General features: G+C 42.0%; 2 protein-coding genes and 1 long non-coding RNA gene across 5 annotated transcripts in view; 1 reads left to right on the top strand and 2 right to left on the bottom strand.

The window, feature by feature from the left end:
• The window catches only part of STX3 (syntaxin 3), a 42,445-nt gene extending 40,375 nt beyond the window's left edge, over positions 1 to 2,070 (bottom strand). For both annotated transcript variants that reach the window (XM_077116125.1, XM_077116126.1), the window contains exon 1: positions 1,830 to 2,070. In XM_077116125.1, coding sequence (XP_076972240.1) covers positions 1,830 to 1,859 — 30 coding nt within the window. In that variant the 5' untranslated portion in view covers positions 1,860 to 2,070. The remainder of the gene's footprint in view (positions 1 to 1,829) is intronic.
• An 872-nt stretch (positions 2,071 to 2,942) lies between these two features.
• Positions 2,943 to 6,956, top strand: LOC143646784 (uncharacterized). 2 transcript variants are annotated; one of them, XR_013157612.1, is made up of 4 exons: positions 2,943 to 3,043; positions 3,141 to 3,341; positions 4,819 to 4,889; positions 6,653 to 6,956. It is a non-coding gene; the product is annotated as an uncharacterized LOC143646784 (long non-coding RNA). The 2 variants fall into 2 exon arrangements; XR_013157611.1 differs by lacking the exons at positions 4,819 to 4,889; positions 6,653 to 6,956 and adding an exon at positions 3,933 to 4,764.
• Positions 6,957 to 11,710: 4,754 nt separating this feature from the next.
• Positions 11,711 to 12,655, bottom strand: LOC143645539 (olfactory receptor 10V1-like). The gene has a single exon (XM_077114837.1). It carries the CDS (start codon positions 12,653 to 12,655, stop codon positions 11,711 to 11,713), a length of 945 nt encoding a protein of 314 aa, XP_076970952.1.
• Between the last annotated feature and the right edge of the window lie 11,975 nt (positions 12,656 to 24,630).

Raw genomic sequence — 24,630 nt, 5'->3', positions numbered from 1 at the left:
AGCAAATTGAATTTATACTTGGAACTCAAAGCTCAGTTAAGACTCTTTGCTATTTGTGGACAATGGGCTATTGAAAGGCATTGTAAAGTATCTTCCTCTGGAAAAGGATTTCCTCACTAAAGGAAAGGAGCCACCTCCGCCTGCTGTTCAGTTTCGTACTGTTTTTTGTTTGTTTGTTTTTGTTTTTTTTTTATTGCTGGGCATGCTGATACGGGAAGATCTTCAAAACCAATGCTCTTCTCTGCATCCTGTCTCCCCAGCCAGCAAGCTTCAGAAGAAAGAACTCTGTGGGGAGAGTTAGGAGATGGAGTTCCTCTCCTGGTTGTGTCCTGACCAGCTCTGTAGGCTAAGGCATGACCTACCCAGGCCAAGCTCCCATCTGCTCATCTATAAACAGGAACAATAAATTCTGCCCTGTCTACGTACCCAGGATGTTGTAAGGCTCAGAGGACAAAGAGCAAGTGTTGAGGCAGGGAGGCTCACTCCCATGAGAAGCAACTGTCCTTTTGCTTCTCTCACTTCCCCAGCTCCCTCACCTTCTCTACAGCCTCACCACCCAGGGAAGGAGAAACGGTCATGAAGGTCTTATCCAAGACAAAGGGGAAGAATGACACAATTGTAGAGCAACCCAATGGTTCCCAGCACTTGTATGAGATCTATAATTTTTCAAAGAGCTTTTAGTTATTAGCGTAATATTTACCACTTATTAAGTCCTATGTGCACTGTACAAAGGGCGCTCGCTGTAGGTGGTTTCACAAATACCCATTTTACAGATGAGGAAACTTCAGACTCAGAGGTTAAGGGAGAGCAAGTCAGCAATAGAGCTAGGATGAAACCCCAGTTCTCTCCAATATCCAGTCCAGTGTTTCCCAAACTTGAATGTGCTCATGCGTCACCCAAGGAGATTAGTGAATTATGTGGATTCTGGTTCTGAAGGTATAGGTTGGGCTTGAGCTTCTGCATTTCTAAGAAACTCCCAAGTAGATGGAGTTTGAGTTCCATTGCGGGAGAGCCTGTCAAGGCACTCGATAATTATTTACTGAATGAGTCAGGGAATATGTAATTCACAAACCCATGCATTATCACTTCTCTATATGGAGTCTCATCACATAGCTTCATTCTCATAACAAAACTCTAGGGTATGATAACCCCATTAGACAAGCAAGGAAACAGAGGCACAAAAAGGGGGTAAGCAGCCTAAGGTTTTACATCTTTCTTGCAACTGGGCTGGAGATGGTCTACTTTAAAATCCTTTGGTCTGACCACAGCTGCCCCAAGGGAGGCAGGTTAAATTGGTAATTAAAGATGGCCGGAGAATGAAGGAGGTCACCCACGAGTTCCGCACAGCTTCCCGCTCCCTAGGGGAAAGGGTACCGGGCTCGCGCCCGGCGGGAGGGAAACAAGAAGGAAGGTAGAAGGAGGCCGGCCCCAGGTGGGTGCAGTCAGCAGCGCGCAGGTGGAGAGGGGAACCCCTGACCTCAGCGGGATCCCCGCCAGGCCCAGCACCCCGCAGCAGGTCCCAGCTCGAGGCTGACAAGAGTCCTCCTTGGAGGGTGAGGGGGCCAGAGGTTTTCAGGAAAATCGCTGCCTAGAGTTGAATCACCCGGCACATGACCCGGGACGGGAGGGGAGGGAGCAAGAGAAAGGGAGGGGTGCGGAACGGGCGCGGGAGGCGGCCGGGGCTTGGCAAGGACAGGACTTGCACCGGCCCCCCCACTCCACCCTCGATTTGGGGAGCAAAGGGAAGCCTCCCTTCCCCCGCACACCCCGGGCAACCCCCACCCCAAGCAGCCCCCAGCCCGCGTGATTCCGGGTGCAGCGGGACTCACGGCCTTGAGCTGCTCCAGCCGGTCCTTCATCCTGGTGCCCCGGAGCCCGGCGACAGGTGAGCGCGTCCCAGGTGAGCGCGTCCCAGGTGAGCGCGTCCCAGGTAAGCGCGTCCCTGGTGAGCGGCCGGAAGTGGCGGCCGGGCCGGGCCGAGAGAGCCGGAGGCGGAGGCGGGTAGCTGCTGCCGCCGGCTAGGAGGAGCGTCCGAGGCCTCCGGTGGCTCCGCCGCGCCGCCCTCGGCCCCCGCCGGCGCCTGGAGCTCCAAATCCGGCTCCCCGGCGGGCTCCGGCGCGCGGCCCGGACCCGCCCACCCGCTCCGCCCCTTACCTGGGCCACGCCCCGCGCTCCTCCTTAAAGGGCCCGCGCCCCGCCGCCGCTGCCGGGACTGTCTCTGTCCTCCTGCCCTAACTCGGCCCTGCGAGGGACCGGGCACTGGGGATCCTGCCTCAGGGCCGAGGAAGAGTGACTGAGCCTGTCCCTTTCTCTGTGATAGCCATTAAGCGACTACTTGGGCCCTCGAAAGACTTATAGCTGTAGACAACGAACTCTGGTCCCTCTTGTGCTACGATAGGTGACAGGAAATTGTGTTGAGGCTGTCCAAGAGGCAGCAACCGATTCCGTGGGGAAGGGCATTCCAAGTAAAGGGAACAGCGATTGCGAAGGCACGGAAGCCGGAATGTGAGCAGTCCCGAGGGGCGGCTGGAGCTGAAAGAATGTGTTCCGAGAGGAGTTAGCTGGAAATGAGGGGGGATGAGTCCGGCTGGGGCAAGGAATTTGGATTTTATGCTGTTGATGATCGGGACCCTTCAGGGAAAATTTCAGCAGCTCAATGTTGAAGTGAGAACCTACCACTAGCAAGCGTATAACTTTGGGACAGCCTCTGTTTCTCTAGGGGATTCGTTTCCATATCTATAAATTCGTTTCCACTTCGTAGTTGCTGCGAAGCCTGTGTGAGAAAAAGTGAATGTGGTTGGCAAAGCTTAGAGGAGATGTTTGTTATTGGAAAGCTGAAGCCATTCTCATTTTCTATGTGATGTAGATTTGTTCAGATAGATTGTTCCTTCTGAAAAGGTGGGAGGTTCTTCGCACTGCCCCTCCCTCTTTTTCTTCTCCTACCCACTTCCTCCTTCCTTATTTGTCGTCTTGGAAACAAATGACATACCCTGCACAGCGCCGGAGTTCAATAAATGGGGCTGACGGACAGAATATTTAAGTCGTAAGTCTGGAAAAGGATCTGCTCTATGCATTCAGGTTTAAAGGTTTTATATATTATCGAAATTCTAACAGGAGTTTTCCCTCTTCTGCAATTTTAGTGCGTGCTCAGAATGACTTCATCTCCTTCCACAAAGACCAAAGACACAGCCTGCAGGGCAGATCGGATTGTCTGAAATGACCCTGGGGGTCTCAGCACTCCTCCCTGGTTCATCCTGTGCCTTTCCTTGTGTTTGCTAGTGGCTCTCCCGGAGATTTTAAGTGGAAGGTTTACCGCCCCCTGGTGGTCATAAAAGGAAAAGGTGAGTAAACCGGAAAGCGTATTCCACCTTCTCTTAAATTTTTGTTAATATATGATACTGAAATCAAGGGTGGCCTTTCAGCTTCTGCTTGACACATCTAGGGATGAACGTCAAGGCTATCTGTTAAAGATAAACAAAAAAATTGGTTTTGAAAGAGTAAACTCATAACTCTCATACAAATATGAAATGAATACACATCAAGGATTTTATTTAATTCATTAATTAATGAGAGAACCAGTGAGGTGTTAAAGACTTGTTAAGAGGAGCATCCAAAAAGTAAAACAAATGTAGGCAATCAAGAATGCCGAAATGAGTGTTAATAAAAGCAAAACTGGCTTCTGGGACTGGGGGGAAACCAATATCACCTCCAGCAGACAAAGTTCTTTTGCATGTCTATGAACGAAAATTATTTGCATTACTGTCAGTTTTCTACAACTAACAGAGTTTTAAAATAGCTAAAAACAAACCAACATGAAAGGCACAGATCATTATAAAATCAGATAACCCAGAAAGGTGCATTAGACAAGACTTACCTGGCATGACATAAAACACCTAGCAACCATTTTTTTCTCTTTTAATTTTTTCACACAGTCCCAAAATAGTACCTTCCATGACTGAACAGCTTCAACTGTTGTTGAAAAGCACTTTATTGGACAGTGCCACAATGGATCACCAGGTAGAGTTTTCACCTGCCATGCCAGAGACCAGAGTTCGATTCCCGGAGCCTGCCCATGTGAAAAAATAAATAAATAAAAAATAAGTGCTTTGTTACCCAGAACAGGATTTTCCTCTCTATAACTTCTGCCATTATTTCATACTCCTTTCCTTTGTCCAGAAATTTAAGAAACTTAACCTTTCCTCCACAAGATGGCCTTTGCATGAAAGGTGAGGGACTGTGGGGCAGTAGAACAATTGGTGAACACAAATCCATGAGTTTTGAAATCAGCTCTGCCACAAAATACCTGTCCCTTGACATCACACCATCCATTTCCTTATCTGTCAAATAAAGGACCTGACCAAAATTAGCAGTTCCCTAACTTATCAGAATCAAGAACATTGTATATTCTTTATTTTCATGCCTGGATCTCTTGTTTTGAAAGAGTCTGTGTCCCTAACAAAATATTTGTATTCGGTAATAAGGAATATGGTTTCCTATGAGAGGATGTTTCTATGACTTATTGGAATATGGTTTCCTATGAGAGGATGTTTCTATGACTTATTGGTGAGCTTATGCAGCCTTAACAGAAATGATTGTATGATTTCCCTTGAAATTATTTAACACTGAAAGAGCATAGAGACCCTTCTTAACTGCGATTGGAATTCAGAAACCCAGGAAGGGACTCACAAGCAGAATTCCCTTATTTTGTTCTTCTATTTGAAGGTCATTATTACAGACTTCAAGACTCCTTTTAAAACTTCAATTAAGCACAAACTATATTTCATTAATTTTATATTAATATTTGCTCATCCCTCATAGACAGAATTATGGATTTCACCTGCCAGTTGTGTACAAGAAACTGAAGAAATCCACATAACTCTCTGGACAAGGTACCTAGGGGAGGGCTGGGTCCATGGGATGGTGAGGAAAACTCTGATATGAAACCCCAGTGGACCATAGGGTCTCCAGGTAGGCAGACAGTAATTGAAGGCTCCAGGTTCAGTAGGAGTTTGAGCCCCTTCTTTCTGATGTATTTTCATTTTTATTCCCCCGATGGTACTTGGTTTCCCACCTGCTAGGTCCTAGCATAAAGGTTTCCCCATTAAACAATTCAAGGATTTGCATTTTTGTTATAAATAAATCAGCCAACACTTAAGTTTGCCTTGATATACAAACCAAAGAGAGAATCCTTGGTTTTATGGGGTCCACTTTCCTCTCTCTCTCTCTCCTGACTCTTAGGCTCTTTCTTTCCCACTGGAGAGGAGAGCTGAACCTTACCCCATTTTGCTGTAAGGCTCCTCAGCTTGCTGTAGAACAGGTGATACCACTTTCTGACTGGTCTGCCTTGAGACCCTGTCTCTAGGGTGTGGCATTCAGTAGCCATAGATAAAAGGAGTGGCAGAATTGAAGGAGAAGATCTTTTCTCTCTCTTTACAGCAACTCTTCCCCCATTGCAGGGAGAATGGAGAACTATAAGGATGAAGAATAATTTACTGATTTGTGGTTTTTTCCACTGTATAGTTTGTATTAGTTATCTATTGCTGCATAACAAATTGCCCTATAACTTAGCAACTCCAAACAACCAACTTTTATTATATCACAGTTTCTGTGACTCGGGAATCCAGATGGCACTTAGCTGGGAGCCTCTGCCTCAGGGTCTTTCACAAACCTACAATTAAGGTGTTGGCTGGGGCTGCTGTTTTATCTGAAGGCTCAACTGGGAAAGCATCTGCTTCTCAGCTCACTCAACTGGCTATTGGCAGGAGACTTCTCTTGGTTCCTTGCTATGTGGGCCTCTCCACAGGGAAGCTCACAATATAGCAGCTGGCTTCCATCAGAGCAAGTAGGTGAAAGAGAGAGAGAGAGAGACAGATGGAGGACAAAGTCTTCTTGTAATTTAATCTCAGACGTGATGCCTCATCACTTTTTTCATATTATATTCCTTAGAAGTATCACTAGGTCCAGTGGACACTCTAAAGGAGGGGATAACATAGGTCATGAAGACTGGGAACCAACTCAGTGGTGCCTGGCACACAGTTAAAATCCCTCACTATGACAGTGTTATTCAATTCTACCTACTTAGAGCTCTTTTCTTCCCTATATCTGACATGGACAACTTCTACCAATTCTCCAGGCCTCAGAAGAGATGCTTCCTTTGGGAAGCACCTCATCTTCCAGGATTTAGTTAAATGTCCCTCAAACATGCCCCTAGGAGAATCTGAACTTCTCCATCATAGCCCCTACCTGGCCACTTGTTTGCCTGTCCCACTATCTGTGAGCTCTGTGAGGGCATCAGCGTTGTCCACTTTGTCCACTGATATGGACCCAGACCTGACCACAGGGACATTCAGTAAATGGTTATCACATTTTATTAAAGGAATCCTCTGGTACTGTGGTTCCTATGCCCATTTGAAAGGATTATGTACCCTAGAAAAGCCATGTTTTAATTCTAATTTATCTTGTGGAAGCAACCATTTCTTTTAATCCCTATTCAATAATGCAGTTTGGGATCTTTTTATTAGATTATCTCCAAGGAGATGAGATGCACCTAATTGTGGGTATTAACCTTTGCTTAGAGGGAGCTGTGACTCCAAGCAGGTGGGTCTTAATTAGTTTGCTAGAATCCTTTAAAGAGGAAACATTTTGGGGAAAGTTTCAGAACCATAAGAACCAGGAGAGCCACAAGACACAGAGTCCATGCAACTAGAGGCCTTTGGAGAGGAAGAAAGAAAATACCCCCGGGAGAGCTTCATGAAACAAGAAGCCTGGAGAGAAAGCTAGCAGATGTCGCCATGTTTGCCATGTGCCTTTACAGTTGAGAGAGAAACCCTGAACTTCATCAGCCTTTCTTGAATAAAGGTAACTTATTTTGATGCCTTAATTTGGACATCATTATAGACTTGCTTTAATTGGGACATTTTCATGGTGTTAGAACTGTAAACTCTCAACTTAATAAATTCCCCCTTTTAAAAGCTGTTCCATTTCTGGTATATTGCGTTCTGGCAGCTAGCAAACTAGAATAGCTCCATTTACATTTTTCTTCTGATTATAACCCATCAATGCCTTCTCATTATGAGTAGGGAGACCATAGTCTTCTTAGAATGATGCCCAAGGCTTTCCCCAATCTGTCCACCTTCTCCCTTCCCAACCTCACTCCTGTGTCACTCCCTGTCACAACAGAGCCTCACCATCAGCCTCAACAAGTCTCACCTCTTCCCTGAACCTAGAGTGCCCTTTCATGATTTCCTATCTACCTCTGCCCTAACGTTTCACGTCTGGCAAATTTCCACTCCTCCTTCAAGATGAAGACCTCCCCAGTTCACCCAGCTAGCCTTCTCAGCCTCTGCCCCTTGGTACCTGTCCAGATCTCTTATTCAAGCACACTCTATGTTGTCTCGTACGTTGCTCTTTTCCATTGGTCTCCCTGGCTGATGAACTGCTTGAGAGCAATGACCAGGTATTATTTACCCTCGAATATCCAGGGCTGCCATGATGTACTTGCGTTGCAAATATTTGGAGAATAAATCAAAAAAGAATTGACTACAAACACACACATACATGCATACATATACACATACGGGGAGTCTTCCTCTCCTCTCCCTAAAAGGGAAAGAAGAGCCTTCCTGGATCTTGGCTTTTAAGACAAAACGCAATTTGTAACTCCACGTGATTTAAATGATGAACTTTGCATTGCTGAGTTGAGTATTTTAAATAATACACTTACTTATAAAGATATAACATATTGTCCAGATATTTTCCTAACAATCTCCATATATTATATAGGAATGCTTGTTATCTAACTATAAATAACTTACACCATAAATTTGTTTTGATTTTTCCACAAACTCCTGAAGCCCTGGAACTCTAAAGGAAAAAGCACTGGTGGAAAGAGCCTTGTGTGTTTGTTTGAAGCTGTATGTACCCCCTGAAAAACATATTCTTACACCTAATACATTCCTATGGGTGTGAACCCATTATAACTAGGGCCATTTTATAAGATTGCTTCAGTTAAGGTGTGGCCCACCTCGATCAGGTTGGGTCTTAATCCTATTATTGGAGCCCTTTATAAACAGAATGAAATTCAGACACAGAGAGAGAAAGCAAAGAAAAGGTGAACATCAATAGAATCCAGAAGAAAAGGGAGCGACCAGGAGATGCCGCTGTGTGTCTTGCCATGTAAAAAGCTAAAGACCGAGGATCACCAGCAGCCAGCCCTAGAATGTCACAGTCTTTGGGGAGAAAGTATCTCCTTGATGATGCCTTTATTTGGACTTTTTTCTAACCTCAAAACTGTGAGCATTAAATTCCCGTTGTTTAAGCCAGCCATTGCATGGTATTTGCTTAAGCAACCAGAGGAATTGAAAACACCTGGTAAAGGAAGTAGCTAGACATGGTAAAGATGGCTCATACAAAGAAGCTTGTATTATTTCTGAAGTGCAGAAAACCTGTTTTTTTTCTTATAGCCACTTTGAAATACATGTTAAGAGTAAGAGTGTAAGCATAATGAAGCACTGATCAAAGGCAATTGAATAATATGGGTTTAAACTTTTCATGATTAAAAAAAATAAGCCATCTGGTATGAGTATGTCTCCACTTGGATGACTGAATAAATAGACTGCAGCTTTTGTTGTACTTTTATAGGTTTTTTGTAACTGTTGAGATCTCATAATAACTTGGTAAGGCAACTAGAATAGATATCACTGCCCTACTTTATTATGAATTAAATTAAGTACAGAGAAACAGAGTGATCTGCCCGAGCTCACATAAGATAATACAATCCTGATAGCACACTGCAAGTCTAGCAAAATGGTTGTATGCCCAGACTGTTGAACCAAACTGCCCAAGTCAAATCTCAGTTCTACCTTTATGCGCTATAGAACCTTGGACAAGTTATTTAACCTCCCTGTGCTTTAGTATCCTTATCTGTAAGCAAAGAAAATAATAAAATGTATCTCATGGGTTTTTGTGAAGATGAAAGAGTTAAATATAGAAATTATTGATTCCCTTATTCAGTCACTTGAAGTCACCCACCCATATTAACCCCTTGTAACTACACTACTTTCTCAAGAGCTTGAGAAATTGAGAAATACCATATTTCAATCAGTAGTAAAATAAACAACCTTCTTAGTACTCAAGGTCAACATTAGCTAATGGAACATTTTCCAAAGTAGGTTCAACAGGATACAACATTTCATAAGATATTCCAAGGGACAAGAAGTTTGATAGTTACAGAGTTTAGGAAAATGGCGAAATGAATCCCTCATCTTAGAGAGTCATGACTTCGCATTGGCATGCTACTAGCTCTGAGTAAACCTACAGTGAGCTGTTGGCTTTGGATCAACCCAGTATTCTTCACATTTATTTGAACACACACCATTTATTCCCGGTCCCCTGCCACCAGACACCTATTATCCAATAACACTAGGGTTCTAAGAAAAATACGAGCAATAGAAGAATATTACAGTAGAGTCTAGAAGAGACAACAAGTACCCATGAGTGAACCGAAGATCCTTTCATGATCTTGTCTTTTAAAGGAAAAAAGTAACATTTCATTTCCATATCATATGAATTCTAATGAAGTTTTTTGCCTTCTGGGCCGGTGATACATTGTTATTTTTTAAGCTTTTTTTTAAACTTATTTTTATTGCGAAATATATATATGCAAAAAAGCAATACATTTCCAAGTACATTTTAGCAAGTAGTTATAGAGCAGATGTTAAAGTTTGGCATGGGTTACAGTTCCACAATTTTTCATTTTTCCTTCTAGCTACTCCAAGACACTGGAGACCAATAGAAATATCAATGTAATGCTTCAGCTGTTGCCCTCATTTATTAAATCCTATCTTCTCTGGTATACTCCTCCTTCTCTTTAAATAACATATATACATAAGAGCAATAAATTTCAAAGTCCATCACAACAATCAGTGGTAGGACAGATTTCAGAGTTTGGTATGGGTTAGAATTCCACACTTTTAGGTTTTACTTTCAGAAAAATAAAATAAAACAAAAATTTTGTAGCATATCTTTCATGCTTTTACAGATGAAGAAAAAGAGACACAGAGAGATGATTCCCTATTCTTATGCCATTACAGTTCCCTCCTTCAGAAATACCCTTCTCCTTCTTTCATGCCCAGAGACCTGGAGACTGTCATGGTACAGCTAGAATGCTACCTTTTCCCTTCAAATCTGCTTTGATGTCCTTCATAATCCTCTTTCTGAAGCCTCATAGACTTGTATCACTTTGTCCTTGGTGTAATTGTGGTTTATATTTTTTAATCCCACGATACTACCTTCCAGGCAGAAGGAGCTACCTCTTACCTCTTCCAGCTCCCACTCCACCCACCACAAGTGGTCACACAGAACATAGTAGAGTTCAATAAGTAGTTGTTGAATGAATAAATCACCAAACAACCACTGGATAGGAGAACGAATCAGCTTCCTACCTTACAAGAACTAGGAAACCATTTATGTTCTGGTACCGGTACCTTGAAACAAATAATCATCATGAAAATGATTATCATTCTACTCTGATACCACTCAGAGTCATAGCAATGAGTCCTTTCCCCTCCTCACTGTATCCAATCAGTGTTTATCTTCACAGAATTGGCTTTGCTTTGCCTGAGGGCAGATTTGTACCAAAATCACCACTCTCCTATATGAGGCAGGTTCAGTTAATGCAACTTTTCCACGTTGTGCATAGTTAGCTATGGATAGCCAGAGAGAGAAAATATAATACTGTGTGTGTGTGTGTGTGTGTGTGTGTGTGTGATGGGGCGGTGGGGGGAGAAGAAGCAGAGAGATTGAGAAAGTAAGAAAGGATAATGGGAGAAAGAATGGGGAAGGAAACAGAGATGGGGAGAGCAATTTGGAGGCAGACTTCTACAAAGTCAGAAATGGAGACGGAAACAGATTGGCTCCAGGTATAAAGGTAAGAAAAGAGAAACTGGGGTATAAGAGTAGTTCAGTGTTAGAATTCTCACCTGCTACGTGGGAGACCCAGATTCGATCGCTGGTCCATGCTCTTTCCAAAACACAAACAAAATTCAACAAGTGGTGCTACAATAATGGGATACTTACATGGAAAAATAATGAAAGGTGACCCCCACCATACAGCATACAAAATAAAAGTGAAAAAAGAAAAAAGAGACAGAGAAACTACCCACACTTTTAAATCTCAATGCAGACTTTTACATCATCTTTCCCTAGAAGACAATTTAGGATGAAAGATCAATAACTCAAAAGGCACAAACTTAGCATTTCCAGCATGGAAATCATGGGAGAGTGCTTGGGATAGCCTCAGTTTGATTTTCATCTTATTCCTGGCTTTCATGAGCAAAGTTTGGGCCTCCTAAGAGCCTGAAAACTGTCTTTGGTTAGACGTCCAAGGTAGGACACAGACTTTGCATGAGAGAGCAAGAAAGAGGTCATCACATTCACTGCTATGTCTCACTTTAAAATTACAAAACATTTTCACTTAATATATCATTTGGTCATCATAACTGCCCCATAACTTGGGTACTGCAGGTATACTAATCCCCATTTTACAGATGTGGACACTGAGCTGAAAAAAAGGAAATGACTTTTCAAAAACAACATAACCAGGGAAAAGAAAAAGTATGAAACCAATGACTTCTTAGCCCCATCTCCCTGTCTTTCAGATCCTAGAAACCTTTGTCTCCACCGCTACGTTGCAGATGAATATTCAGTGTATTCATGGTGTTTGGGGCAGCAGGAACCTCACTGCTCTCTTTAATGCATCCTTGAGCTCTCTATTCCTCAGGCTGTAGATCAGGGGGTTCAGGACAGGGGTGATAAATGTGTAAACCACAGACACTACCTGGCCCCTCTGGGGAGAGTAGCTGGAGCTGGGGCACAAGTAGATGAGGCTTCCACATCCATACTGGAGGAGAACCACAGTCAGGTGGGAGGAGCAGGTGGAGAAAGCCTTGTGCCTCCCCTCTGCAGAGCGGATCTTCAGGATGGCAGCCACGATGAACACATACGAGAGGGTAATGAGCAGGAAGGGGATGGTGAGGACAGTGATGCTGACCACAAACAGAGTGGCCTCATGGACCCGAGTATCTGCACAGGCCAGTCTCAGGACAGGGAGGACATCACAATAGAAGAGGCTGATTTCTTTGCTGCTGCAGAAGGGCAGTTGGAAAATGAGCACAGTCAGTGGCATGGCCAAGGTGAGCCCCAACACCAGAGACCCCAGGGCCAGCTGGACACACAGCTGCCAGCTCATGATGAGGGTGTAATGCAGAGGGTGACAGATGGCCACAAACCGGTCATAGGCCATGATGGCCAGCAGAATGCAGTCAGTGCTGCCCAGGAAGATGAAAAAGAACATCTGGGTGCCACAGCCAGGCAGGGAGATGAGGTTTTTCTCTGTGGACAGGATGGTGGCCAAAGTCAGAGGGGCAATGGTGGAGGAGTAGCATATCTCCAGAGCTGCTAAATTGGCCAGAAAGAAGTACATGGGAGTGTGGAGAGAACGGGTGGTCCAAATGATGAGGGAAATGGAGACATTGCCACTAATGCTGACCAGGTACATAATCAAGAAGGCCACAAAGATCAGCATCTGCACTTCGCGGAATTTGGAGAAGGGGCGGAAGTGAAAGACAGTCATCCCAGTCTGGTTGGTTTCCTTCATGTATTCAATGTGTCAAGCCTGTTTATGGATGAGGCACTACTCCCCAAGATAGATAAATGTCAGAGTGCAGACACTACTGATGGATGACCCATCCTTCTCTGGCCTCACACTGCCTTGCCCCCTGAGCTCTAACCATCTTTACCTCCTGTCTAAATTCCTATGAGAGTGTTTGGTTGGATAGCCCACAAATAGTTCCCCACTGAAAGCTTAAACCTCATTATCCCATTCCCAGACCACAAACCCCTCTACTCGTTGTACTGTCCTTCCCGGAATCTTTGACTGGTTGTTAAGAGCACAGCATCTGGAGTCAGAACATCCACATTGCAATCCCTGACCTGTCCGTTACCATCAGCATGACTTGCGGCAATGCTGCTGCTGCCTCAGTTTCTTCATCTGGAAAATCAGGGTAACAATGGGACAAAGTTCTTATGATTTGTGAGAAGTAAATGTGTCTGGCCCTAGTAAACTCTCCATACATATAGGCAATCATCATTAATGCTAAACTCTTCTTCCAAGTCTTCAAGTGCATCTTGATGCCTCGATGTTCTCCTTTGGGCTTTAACTCCTGCCCCAGTCATCTCTTCAATTAGTCTTTTGCCAGTACTATCATCAGTGGTTAAACTTCCATCAATCCTATTACCTTCTGTAATACCCACTCTCTCTGTGGACAGAAGAAGACATGAGACAAATGTTAGAATTCTCCTGACTTGTTCACAAGAGTTAGGGTAGCACTATAAACCCCTGTACCATCCCCAAATCCTTTGAATCCCTAATCATCTCCCCTTACTGTTCCCCACCAAAACTATTGAAAACTTCCTTCATCTCCTCAAATCCTCTCTTCTGCTACCTCTTTGTTCATTTACAGCAGATGACCTGGCCTCCAACTTCACAGAAAAAAATTACAGAAGCCACCTGAAGATAAGTCACCATCATTGTTGCTGGTTTTGATCCCATAACATTCTCTGCATAACCATATATTTTTAACACCTTCCCAAATGTCTATAAGAAGTATCCTTCCTGCTTTGTAAGGCTAATTGATTATGGTCTCAGACCCTCCTGTTTCCTGTGGGATCTTCCTCTGTAGGTCTATCTCTGATGTCTGCCTCCACTTCCCCTCTACAGCAACTTTATCTCCCATGGTAAAAGCAACTTCCCTCAATCTTACACCATCCTCTAATGCAAATGTCTTCCTTTTCATGAAATCATCTCCTACTTTTTTAATACCATAGCCAATTTGGTTTCCATCTTATCCTTGTATTCCCTAAGGCCATTATAATAAATTCACCAATGACTTCTAAATTACTGAATCCAATAGACACATTTGACTTTTTCTCCATTGTATTTATGGCTGTTAGCTACTACTTTTCTCTTATAAATCCTCACTTGCTCCAACACAGCATATCCATCTCCTTGCCCCATAGGGTTTCATGACCACAACTCTAGTTGGGTGGCCCATCTTCCATGGTGCCAGGTACTGCTGGGGTTCAACAACACTCTTCCCTCACCAGTTTCCTTCAGGCCCAAGGGTAGAAACAGCTTCACACTATGTTAGGCTTTGAGTGTCACACCATCCGTTAATGCTAATGCTGCTCTCACTTCTATAAGTGGTTCAAACACTAAAAGCCACGTCTTATCCATAGCGACTATCCTAGAGGAGGTTTTCATTGAATGCATAAAGGAAAAAATATTTTACATATAAATTTGTTTTAGAATCTCACTATCCTATTCTTTTTACTGCCTAAGGTCAATAGAAAAGTTTTTCTTGTCAAGTTTGTGTGTTACATAAATGAGCACATCCTAGTCACATCACATCTTCTGTTAAGCAAAAACTGAAACTTAGGCTATCAGTAATTAAGGACTTCACATGTCACAGTAAAGGGAGAGGTTGAATGCTTTGCACTAGACATGCTGCAATAAACCAAAACTAACAGGATCACCCTGATTGGTGTATTTTTTGCTTACTTTTGCTGAAAATATGTCTTGACCTTTGGGAATGCAATAATCATGTAAGGAAGTTGTTATTTTCCTCTATAACCAGAATAATGTAAATGTGATATTCTTGCTTATCCTGCAGTTTTCCTTGAAATACTTAATGTAGTTTTGAGTCTGGAAAGCCAGTCCTTTTAAAATCTGACTCCCTGCACATTTTTGCAAGTGTTTCTTTACTTTCCTAAATGCTTCTACTTCTGTATCACCATCATAGTCATTGGGATAAGAACATGTCAGTTGGACTATAGGTGGCATCGTGGCAGGCAAATGCCCAACCGGAAGTTTCTCAGACTGTATTGTTCCTTGAGAGTTTTAATTCCTTTCCTGGGAGAAACATCAGAAACACACACCTCCCTACCTCCATCTCTACACAGGGTGAATGAGGATGCCCTGCAACCCTCTACCCTAACTATTTGATCTCCATGAATTAAAAATAAGGGGGAAAGTCAGGCACAAGGAAGAGAACAATTGTCGATGACCAGGGAACTCACCACAACTTTAATGACGCATTTACTTCTGTGTTTGCATTGCTTTGTTTATATCCATCCCATCCATGAACTCTAATCCCCATGAGGCCAGGTGCTAATTGGGTTCTGCTCTTCACTAACACCCAAGACCTAGAACAGGGCTTGACACTCTGTAATTATATATTGACATAAATATTGGAAATTTAACAAGCTCTTCATGCTTTTCACTACTGTCAAATTTTCTGTAATGTTTATTTTTTTAATTATTCAAATGTTAGTAATGTTAAAATGCCCCTTCCAGAGGCAAGGAAAAGGAAGCTACAAAACGTGCCCTTGTTGTACAACCAGTAATTGTCAGAGCCAGAAAGAGCACCTGGATGAGCCACAAAACATGTGCTCTTGCTGGTGATACAGTCCCAGATTGTGATAAGTCCAGGTACTTATTTATGTATTTGTCCATTTTCAGACAGATCTTGGCTTGGGCTGAGCTTGCTGTTGTGAACTTGCCTCTCCTCCTTCCTTCCTTCTTTCTTCTATCATCCCTTCTTTCTTTCCCTCACCTCTACTTAAAGTAAACCCTTTAGATTTAGCACATCAATCCAGCCCATTGAGGTTTTATGGAGACATCCATGTCTTTACTCGATTTCCCACCACACCGCCCAATATCATCTGCTAATTTAATGGTCATGTTTTCTGAAGTCTATTTGTGCATTGGATCATAACTCCATTCCTCAAGCTCAAAGCCATCAACATCCCATCAAATTTTCTTTACAACATTAAAAATCAGTTTTAAAATGCATTTTAAAATAAGAAGAGACTGAATGGAATGTCTCTCATACACTTAAAAACTAAAGTAAGTATTACAATAAGCAATCATATTGTTTATATAAGGGTTGTAGACATTCCTGAAATAGTCATCTGAGTTCTTAACATGCTCTCCCCCCAACCTTCTTAAACACACACCATTCTCTCACTTAATGAACACGTATGTATCAACCTTCTGAACCATGAGAACAGCCCGATTTAATCTTTTCCCTTTTTGTCTTAGCTACTAGGAAAAGCCCCAAACTAAGTTTTGCGTTCAAATGAGGATGAGTATTGCATCCTCAGCCCCAGTATCTTCTTTTCTATTTAACTTTGCATTTTATCCTATGTAAAGTGATTTTGATTTCATTGTAGTTATAGTTTTCCCATGAGCTACTACAGTTTAGGAGAATTCAAAGCACAATAAATATAGCATACAAATGGAAAATATTCTTGCCTTTTGTGTCTTCATCCAAGGTATTGACAAATGAATGGGAAATATCTCTGCTCTCCAGACCCAAGTTTACTCCTCCTCAGTAGCCTCAGTAGACTTCTCAATGGGATGAAAGTAAAAATATTTTAAGCTTTGATTATAGCTACATGTTATCTTCCATCATGTTTGCTTCTGTCCAGTTCCTTGCTATTTGATGATTAGGTGGGTAAACTCTTGGTCTCTACTTGCCCAGGAAATATAGTCACACGCCCTCAGTATGTTTGCATCTTCTTTGATGGGTGTCTTTTTTGATACTAGTATACAGCTGCCAAGGACATAGTTCACATCCACAGAGAGAACCCCTCCTGTTTCATAAAGACCTTAGCTCACTCCTCTACCTCCCTCCCTCACAGAGTGCAGTTAATAGGGCTATGTATCCATTGAACATCTACTATATACTAGGCATTAGACGTGCATCTCTGAATCTAAGTCGAGTACAATTGCTATTCCCAGGCAACTTAAGAAATTGGTATATTTCTGCAGAGAGACAGAATTATTCCACATCTCTCACCCTTAGCAGCGGAGTGTTTATTTTCTTGCTGTGATTACAATAATTGCCATAAATAGGGTCACTTCAATAGCATTAAGAGGTTAAACTAATGTTCCATTTCGTTTGTAACTCCACACCAGGAAGCCCTTTGCAGTGTCAGGAAATCTCAAGGCTTTCTAGGATCCATTGGCCCATTCAACAGTTCAATGAGCCTTGTCTTCCTCTACCCTCCTTATATTCTGCCTAGAGAAGCTGGCAAGCACATCCTCCCCAGAGGCTGTTGAAGGAAAAAGTAGAATCTTCTCAATATCTTGAAACCTTGGAGGAGGCTGAATCTTAGAGAAACCACCATCATTGAGCAAGCACCCATCTAGAAACTATTAATCCTTCTGCACTGCCTCTTCACAAGGGAAGAACGTGGGATTTGGAGACTTGCCGAGAGAAATTTCTGAGTTCTCTCTCAACTCTCACTCCTTCTCATCTCATTTCTATGGAACTCCCTGTCTGCTTTGATTTAATAAACCCCCAAGAGGCTAACCTGACTTTCAACTTGACCATCCCCAGTAGATCAATATTTGAACATAAACAGAAATTGTTTGGGGACATGATATTCTGAACAGGTTTAATTGTTAGTAGATTTTTCTCTGTTTTAATTATTGCTTAAATTTTGACTCAATTTTTGAGGCAAAGTAGGAACCTTCACATTTCTAATTTATCCTAGTAGAAGTTAATTTTTTGTACCTAATCAAATTCTAAGAACCCTTCAAAACTCATTCAAATTTCACTTGTTGAATTACTCCTGTTCTGATACATGCAACTTCCTTCCTGCACTTTCCTCCAAAAAGGACAAATCACCCCTAGCTTCATGTTGCCTGGTGATGTTCCCCTTACCAAGAACTTATCAATCTGTATCTATATTGTGACTAATATGTTACTTGTTGCTTCACCCCTGCTATGATAACACAAGAGATATGATAACACAATATTCACTGATTGTAAAATGCCATATTATTGGGCATTCTTTTATTTATTCATTTACTGAATATTTTCAAGACCCTACCATGTTGCTCATTTATACAACCATTTCTCTAAGAATGTTCCCTGAAGATTATCTCCAGAGGATTAAGTTGATAGGTGATAAAGAAAGAAAGAATTCTTTTTGATCAAATGTTTTGGGAGACCTCAACCCTATGCAGATTGCCCTACTCTAGAACTTCCCAAGATTTTAAATTTCTTGCAAAATTTCAAAAGGAAAACATAGTATGCACTTTTCCTGCTCATAATGATCACAGAAATCTTTTCTCCAGGCCACTTAGGGAAATAAGGCTTTGAAACACCATTTTAAGAAATGCTGATTTATATCCTTCTAGAAAAGGAGATCATAAAATTCCATATAGTAACTCTCCTTTTCAGCAGCATTTGAGAATTCTGGGATCTTTGTGCTATTGGAATTTAACATATTTTTCATCTTAGCTTGCAGTCATTGAAATAATGCAATACATTTTAGGAAAAGAAAGAAATGGATTTTGTATCAAGGGAGCAATGAAGCAAAATGTGACTTGGGTTCTCTGAGATCAAGGTAGCTTGTCCCTTCAGTGATTCCTTGAACAATTCAGAGAATCACAGCCAAAGAATAGAAAACTTTTGAACCCTATACTTCCATGATCTCATTTGATGGTCCTTTCAACAGGGCTCACCAGCAGGCTGATTTAACAGAGGAAGACAGTGTGGTTTCTCAGCCAGCATATGGACACCCAGCAACAAAGGACAAATAATAGATCTTAAAACAATGCCTGAAACTTCTGTGTTTTTCCTCTGAGCTTCCAGTCTCTTATGTAATTCATACAAACAGGAAAAGTTCTTTGAGCAGTAATACCCAGAAAGAGTCTATGTGATCAGAGCAGCATGAACCTCGTCATTTCTTTTCTCAGAGCAGCATTCGGCTTTGTTCCAAAGGCTGTGGATCAGGAGACCACAGGGATGGTCAAGTTGAACGTCAGGTTAGCCTCTTGGGGGGTTATTAAATCAAAGCAGACAGGGGTGATGAATATGTAAACCACAGATAACATCTGACCCCACTCGGGAGAGCTGGGACACAAGTAGATGAGGCTTCCATATCCAAATGGTGGAGGACCACAGGGAGGTGGGAGGAGCAGGTGGAGAAAGCCTTGTGCCTCCCCTCTGCAGACCAGATCTTCAAGATAGCAATGAAGACGTGCGAGAGGGTGACAAGCAGGCAAATTGTCAAAAGCTCTAACCAGGCCACAGAGTTTGTGTGATAATTTAATGTTTCTGAAGTGTCATTTACATTTAATTTTAATCTTATAACCCCTTACCACATGCCTAGATATGTTTTTTTTCTACTCATAGATAAGGAAATTGAGACTCAGAGAGCTTAAGTGCTCCAAGCTTTTCATCTAGTAAACAGACGGCTCAGAATCCATACTCTTTTTTTTCTTTTTTTATTGATATATATATATATATATATATATATAAAATATATTAACATACCACATAATCATCCAAAGTGTAGAATGGTTCAAATATTATCATATAGTCGTGCATTTATCATCACAATTGACTTTTTCTACTTTGTGAAAAATAACTACAAAAAAAGCAATAAATTTCAAAGCATGTCACAACAATTAGTTGTAGAACAGATTTCAGACTTTGGTATGGGTTATAATTCTGTAATTTTAGGTTTTTACTTCTAGCTGCTCTAAGATACTGGAAACTAAAAGAAATATCATTATAATGATTCAGCAATCATACTCATTTATTAAACCCTACCTTCTCTGTATAACTCCACCATCACCTTTGCTCTTTCTCCCCCTCTTTAGGGGTATTTTAACAATGCCAATTCTAACTTTTTCATGCTGGAAGGGGCTGTCAATAATATGGGATGGGGGATGGAACTAGTTGAAGTTCTGGAGAGGCTGGCTGTCTGCATTTCAGGACTTATCCGGTCCATGGACCCATCTGGAGGTTGTAGGTTTCTGAGTGCATGGAGCCCTTGTGGAATCTTATATATTGCCCTGGGTGTTCTTTAAGATTGTTAGAAGTGGTTTTGGTTTTGGTTTGGCAAGTTATGGTAGGTAGCAATGTCTAACTGAAGCTTGCATAAGAGTGACCTCCATAGTAGCCTCTCGACTCTATTTGAACTCTTAGTCACTGATACCTTATTTGTCACACTTCTTTTCCCCATAATCCATCTTCTTAACTGCTGCATTATACTGCCACTCATGATATTCTGGGTGTGAATTAAGAAAAAATATTGCATGGATTATAATGTACTTCACTATTACATTTTCACAAATGGTTGCTAATCCTTCGAGGTAGGAGGGCTGTTGCTATTAACCCCTTTACACAGAGGAAAAATTAGGCTTGAGTTTGTGCCCTGTACCTTATAGCTAAGTATTTACTATGCGCCCAACACTGTGACAGAAAATATGAAGAAAAAAAAGCCATTTCTTCTGCCCCAGGGTGCTCTGTAGACTTACTGTAGAGGCAATACCAAAACATAAGAAACTCAGCAGAATAAAAAGAAGCTCAGTGAGGAGAGAATGATCATCGTCAGACAGAGTGGCCTTAAGAAGACTTTAAATGATAAAGAAAAAGGTCAGAGGGACATTTGGACATGTGACTCCATTGGGTCCATATATCATATGAATATAGATCCTTAAAACAGGTGACAGGACAACATCCACTCTGCCACCTCCTGTCACCACTTTATCCACCCATTCATTCATTCTTTCCTTTGCTGGCCTTCCTGTGCCAATCCTTATCCTAAGCAATGTGGAGAGAGAGGAGGAGGCTGCTTAAGTAGGCAGTGGCCAATCCAGAGCTTTGTCACTGGGATCTAATACAAAGTAGAGGAATCTGCACCGATTAGCATTTCACAGGTCAGCATAGCCCTGGAGACTATCCTCTCTCCAGGAATTCCTTTTTCCTTTTGAGCTCCCTCTCCTTCAGATCATGCCACATCTCCCAGTTTGGGGGATATTTTTTTCTAGGAAAGGCTATTTCTGGCTTCCTGAACCAACACAGTCTTGCCATAAATCTCCTCACTGCGTCATTTGTTCTTTATGCTATAGATTGAGGGGCTCAGGACTGAGGAGAAAAAGGTGTAGGCAACAGACACTACCCAGCCCTCTTCTTGGGAGCAGCAGGAGCTGGGACCAAGATAGGTGAGAGTGAAACACCTATACTGTGGGAGAACCACGATTAGGTGAGAGCAGCAGGTGGAGCAGGCCCGATGCTTTCCTTCAGCTGAATTCATCCTCAGGGTGGAGGCCACAGGACAGCCATAGGAGAGGCAGATAAAGAAAGGGGACAGCCACAGTTGCCACCTGATGGCACAGAGAGCTCCTCATGCATGCATGTGTCTGCGTAGGCATGTAGATTTGGCTGTGGCCACAGAATGGAAGGTGGCAGGTCAGAGTGGTCAAAACCAGTGCCAAGAGGAATCTCAGCCCCCAACAAACCTATTATCATCTTCCCCGTGGAAAAGATGCTAGCCCGAGTCAGCCAAGCTATGTTGGTGAGCAGCCCATCTCCAGCACAGCCAATGTAAAAATGTAGAAGTGCGTTGGGGTGTCGAGAGAGTGATCTCCCCAAACTGTGAGTCCAGTGGTGACATTTCCAAGGAGGCTCTTTAGACACAGCAGCAAGAAGGCCACAAATAAGATGACAGCTACTGCTGGATCTGTTAAAAGGGGATGGAAGTGGAATTGCACCATTGTCATCTGGTTCTCCTCTTCTGTTAGTTCTGATACAAAAAGGGAAATCATGAGCAAAGTGACCCTTCTACATCATTGACCTAGAACAGATCCATCTGTGTTAAAAAAAAACCAAAAACTCAGTGCTACCTTTGGAGTTCAGGCAATGTTATCTTGCCATCCTGTGCTGCTTTGAGGCTATTGTATAGCCCAGGAAAGCCATGTCCTTTAATCCTCATTCACTATTTCTGGGTAGGAGCTTTTTAATTGTTTCTGTGGAGATGTGACCCACCCAATTATAGGTCGGACTTTTTGATTAGGTGGTTTCCATGGAGATGTGTCTCCACCCATTCAAGGTGGGGTTGCTTACCAGAGCCCTTTAAGAGGGAACTATTTTGGAAAAAGCTTTGAGCCCATGCAGCCAGAGACCTTTGGAGATGAAAGAAAACATCCCTGGGAGAGCTTCATGAAATGAGAAGCCCAGGAAAGAAAGCTAGCAGACATCACCATGCGCCTTCCCAGCTGACAGAGGTGTCCAGAAGCCAAAGACCCCAGCAGACATTGCCACATGCCTTCCCAGCTGACAGAGGTATTCTGGACACATCTGCCTTTCTTGAATCAAGGTATCTTTACCTGGATTCCTTAGTTTTGACATTTTTATAGCCTTAGAACTATGAACTTAGAACTAAATAAATTACCCTTTTAAAAACCATTCCATTTCTGGCATATTGCATTCTGGCGGCTTACAAGCCCACTGCTTAATGTACTAACTGTGTGATCTTGGGCAGGTTATGAACTTCAGCATTCTCATTGTAAAGGTGGGGAGAGCTGTGGCAAAAATTGAATGAGATCCCATGTGTGAAACTGCCAAGCCTATTGCCAGGCATACAATACATTCTCAATGTATTTCCTTTCCATTATGATTCCTTCCTGAATCTACATTCCTTTTGCTGTTTCAAGCAAACCTTCCTTAAAATTCTCATGTTTCTTTGTTACTATGATTATCAACCACCCCAAGAAAGTATTGAGTATATATTCATACAAGTAGCACATGATTCTCAAATCCAGGCTAGAAAACAGGCAACTCAGGTGTTTCCTTAACCCCTTTTACAAATGTGGAAACCAGAAGTCCAGAGGAATTACTGCTCTCCTCTCCATTCCACAAATGCAGAATATTGTTATTTTTAATCTTCAACAATCTTGTGGGTTTTTTCACCTAATATTTACCCTAATCTTATTTCACCTTCTTTCAGATATCTACCTTCCTTTCTATTATTACGATGTCCAACCTGGATAGGGCTTTCATACCCTCAGGCACAGCTCACCCTCCCACCAAGACACCTTATCATACTTTTAGATTGATCTTTCTTAGACATTTTTGAAATTGTATTACTCTTCTCTAACCCTAAGCTTAAAAAGTGAAGTAACCTCTTATTCTGGAGGTAATTCAAGTGTTACAGTCTGATTCACAAAACCTTTCCCAGAAGGGAAATTAACACGGGTGAAGAACCAGAATACTGGGTCCTAATGCAAATCTGAAATTCCCCAGGAGTATAACCTTGGAAAATCACTCGAATGCCCTCCACTGTCCTACCTCACCAACGTGCCTTTGTCCTAAGTCATTTGGTCCTTATGTGTGTGATTTTTGAATGTTATTGAGTTTTAATTTGCTGCAAGTTAGACTTGCATGCACATACCAGCATTTCCCTAATAGGCATTAATAATTTTATAATTTTACTTAATTCCCAACTTGTAACACGATAAAAGGCGAGCAAACTAGTGTTGTCCTGAAATTGTGGAATACATTATTTTGTATTTTATAAAAATTTGTGAGTTTTTAGACCAAAGTGAACAATTTATAGAAAACATTTTCTTAAGAAAAATGTCAGTCTATCAGAACTGATCCCTATATTTTCAGTAAGGAAAACATCATAGCATGAATGCAGAGCTAGTCCAACAGATTCAGAAAAATCCAGGTTGTTAATTCACCTCAGTAGTGTATTATCATCAACCACACCTGGAATGGAGTTGAATGCACCTAACTATAATATAAGAACTTGGTGAACTGAAGACAAGAACATGAGTTATCAGGTTGGGGGCTATTGCAAAGGTTCCTAGATTGTAAGCTCTTACAGCAGTCACATATATTCAGGAGCTGTAACTGTTATTTCTAAATTATGAGATACTGAGCCGATTATTTATAACCTGGTCATTCCCAGAAACTTTGGGTATTTATGTAACCTGAGATTCAGAGTTATATGACTATGAGAGTCAGCAGTACCCCATACAGGAACTGTTTAAAAAGTTGAAAAATTGATCAGACTTCGAGTAGAGATATGAAGGAAGCTGATCTGGATAGGATTACGGTAAATCAAAATACAGGGTAAAGAATGATATGGGCCAATGTGTTGGTCTGAAAGGATGTGTGTGCCCTAGAAAAACCAAGTTTTAATTCTAATCCCATTTGTAAAGGCAGCTGTTTCTTCTAATCCCTATTCAGTATTGTATGTTTGAAACTGTAATCAGATCATCTCCCTGGAGATGTGCTGTAATCAAGAGTGGTTGTTAAACTGGATTAGGTGATGACATGTCTCCACACATTTGGGTGGGTCTTGATTAGTTTCTGAAGTCCTATAAAAGAGGAAACATTTTGGAGACTGGAGATTCAGAGAGAGCAGAGCAGAATGACATAGCCATGAGAAGCAGAGTCCGCCAGCCAGCAATCTTTGGAGATGAAGAAAGAAAATGCTCCCGGGGAGCTTCTTGACACAGGAAACTAGGAGAAGAAGCTAGCAGATGATACTGTGTTCACCGTGTGCCTTTCCAGATTAGAGAAAGACTCTGACTGTGTTTGCCATGTGCCCTTCCACTTGAGAGAGAAACCCTGAACTTCATTGGCCTTCTTGAACCAAGGTATCTTTCTCTGGATGCCTTAGATAGGACATTTCTATAGACTTGTTTTAATTGGGACATTTTCTCGGCCTTAGAACTGTAAACTAGCAACTTATTAAATT

This window comes from Tamandua tetradactyla, chromosome 9 (genome assembly GCF_023851605.1).
Source record: "Tamandua tetradactyla isolate mTamTet1 chromosome 9, mTamTet1.pri, whole genome shotgun sequence".
Classification (NCBI taxonomy): domain Eukaryota; kingdom Metazoa; phylum Chordata; class Mammalia; order Pilosa; family Myrmecophagidae; genus Tamandua; species Tamandua tetradactyla.
The sequence above is the reverse complement of the archived record's forward strand: the minus strand, read 5'-3'. Positions and strand labels throughout refer to the sequence as shown.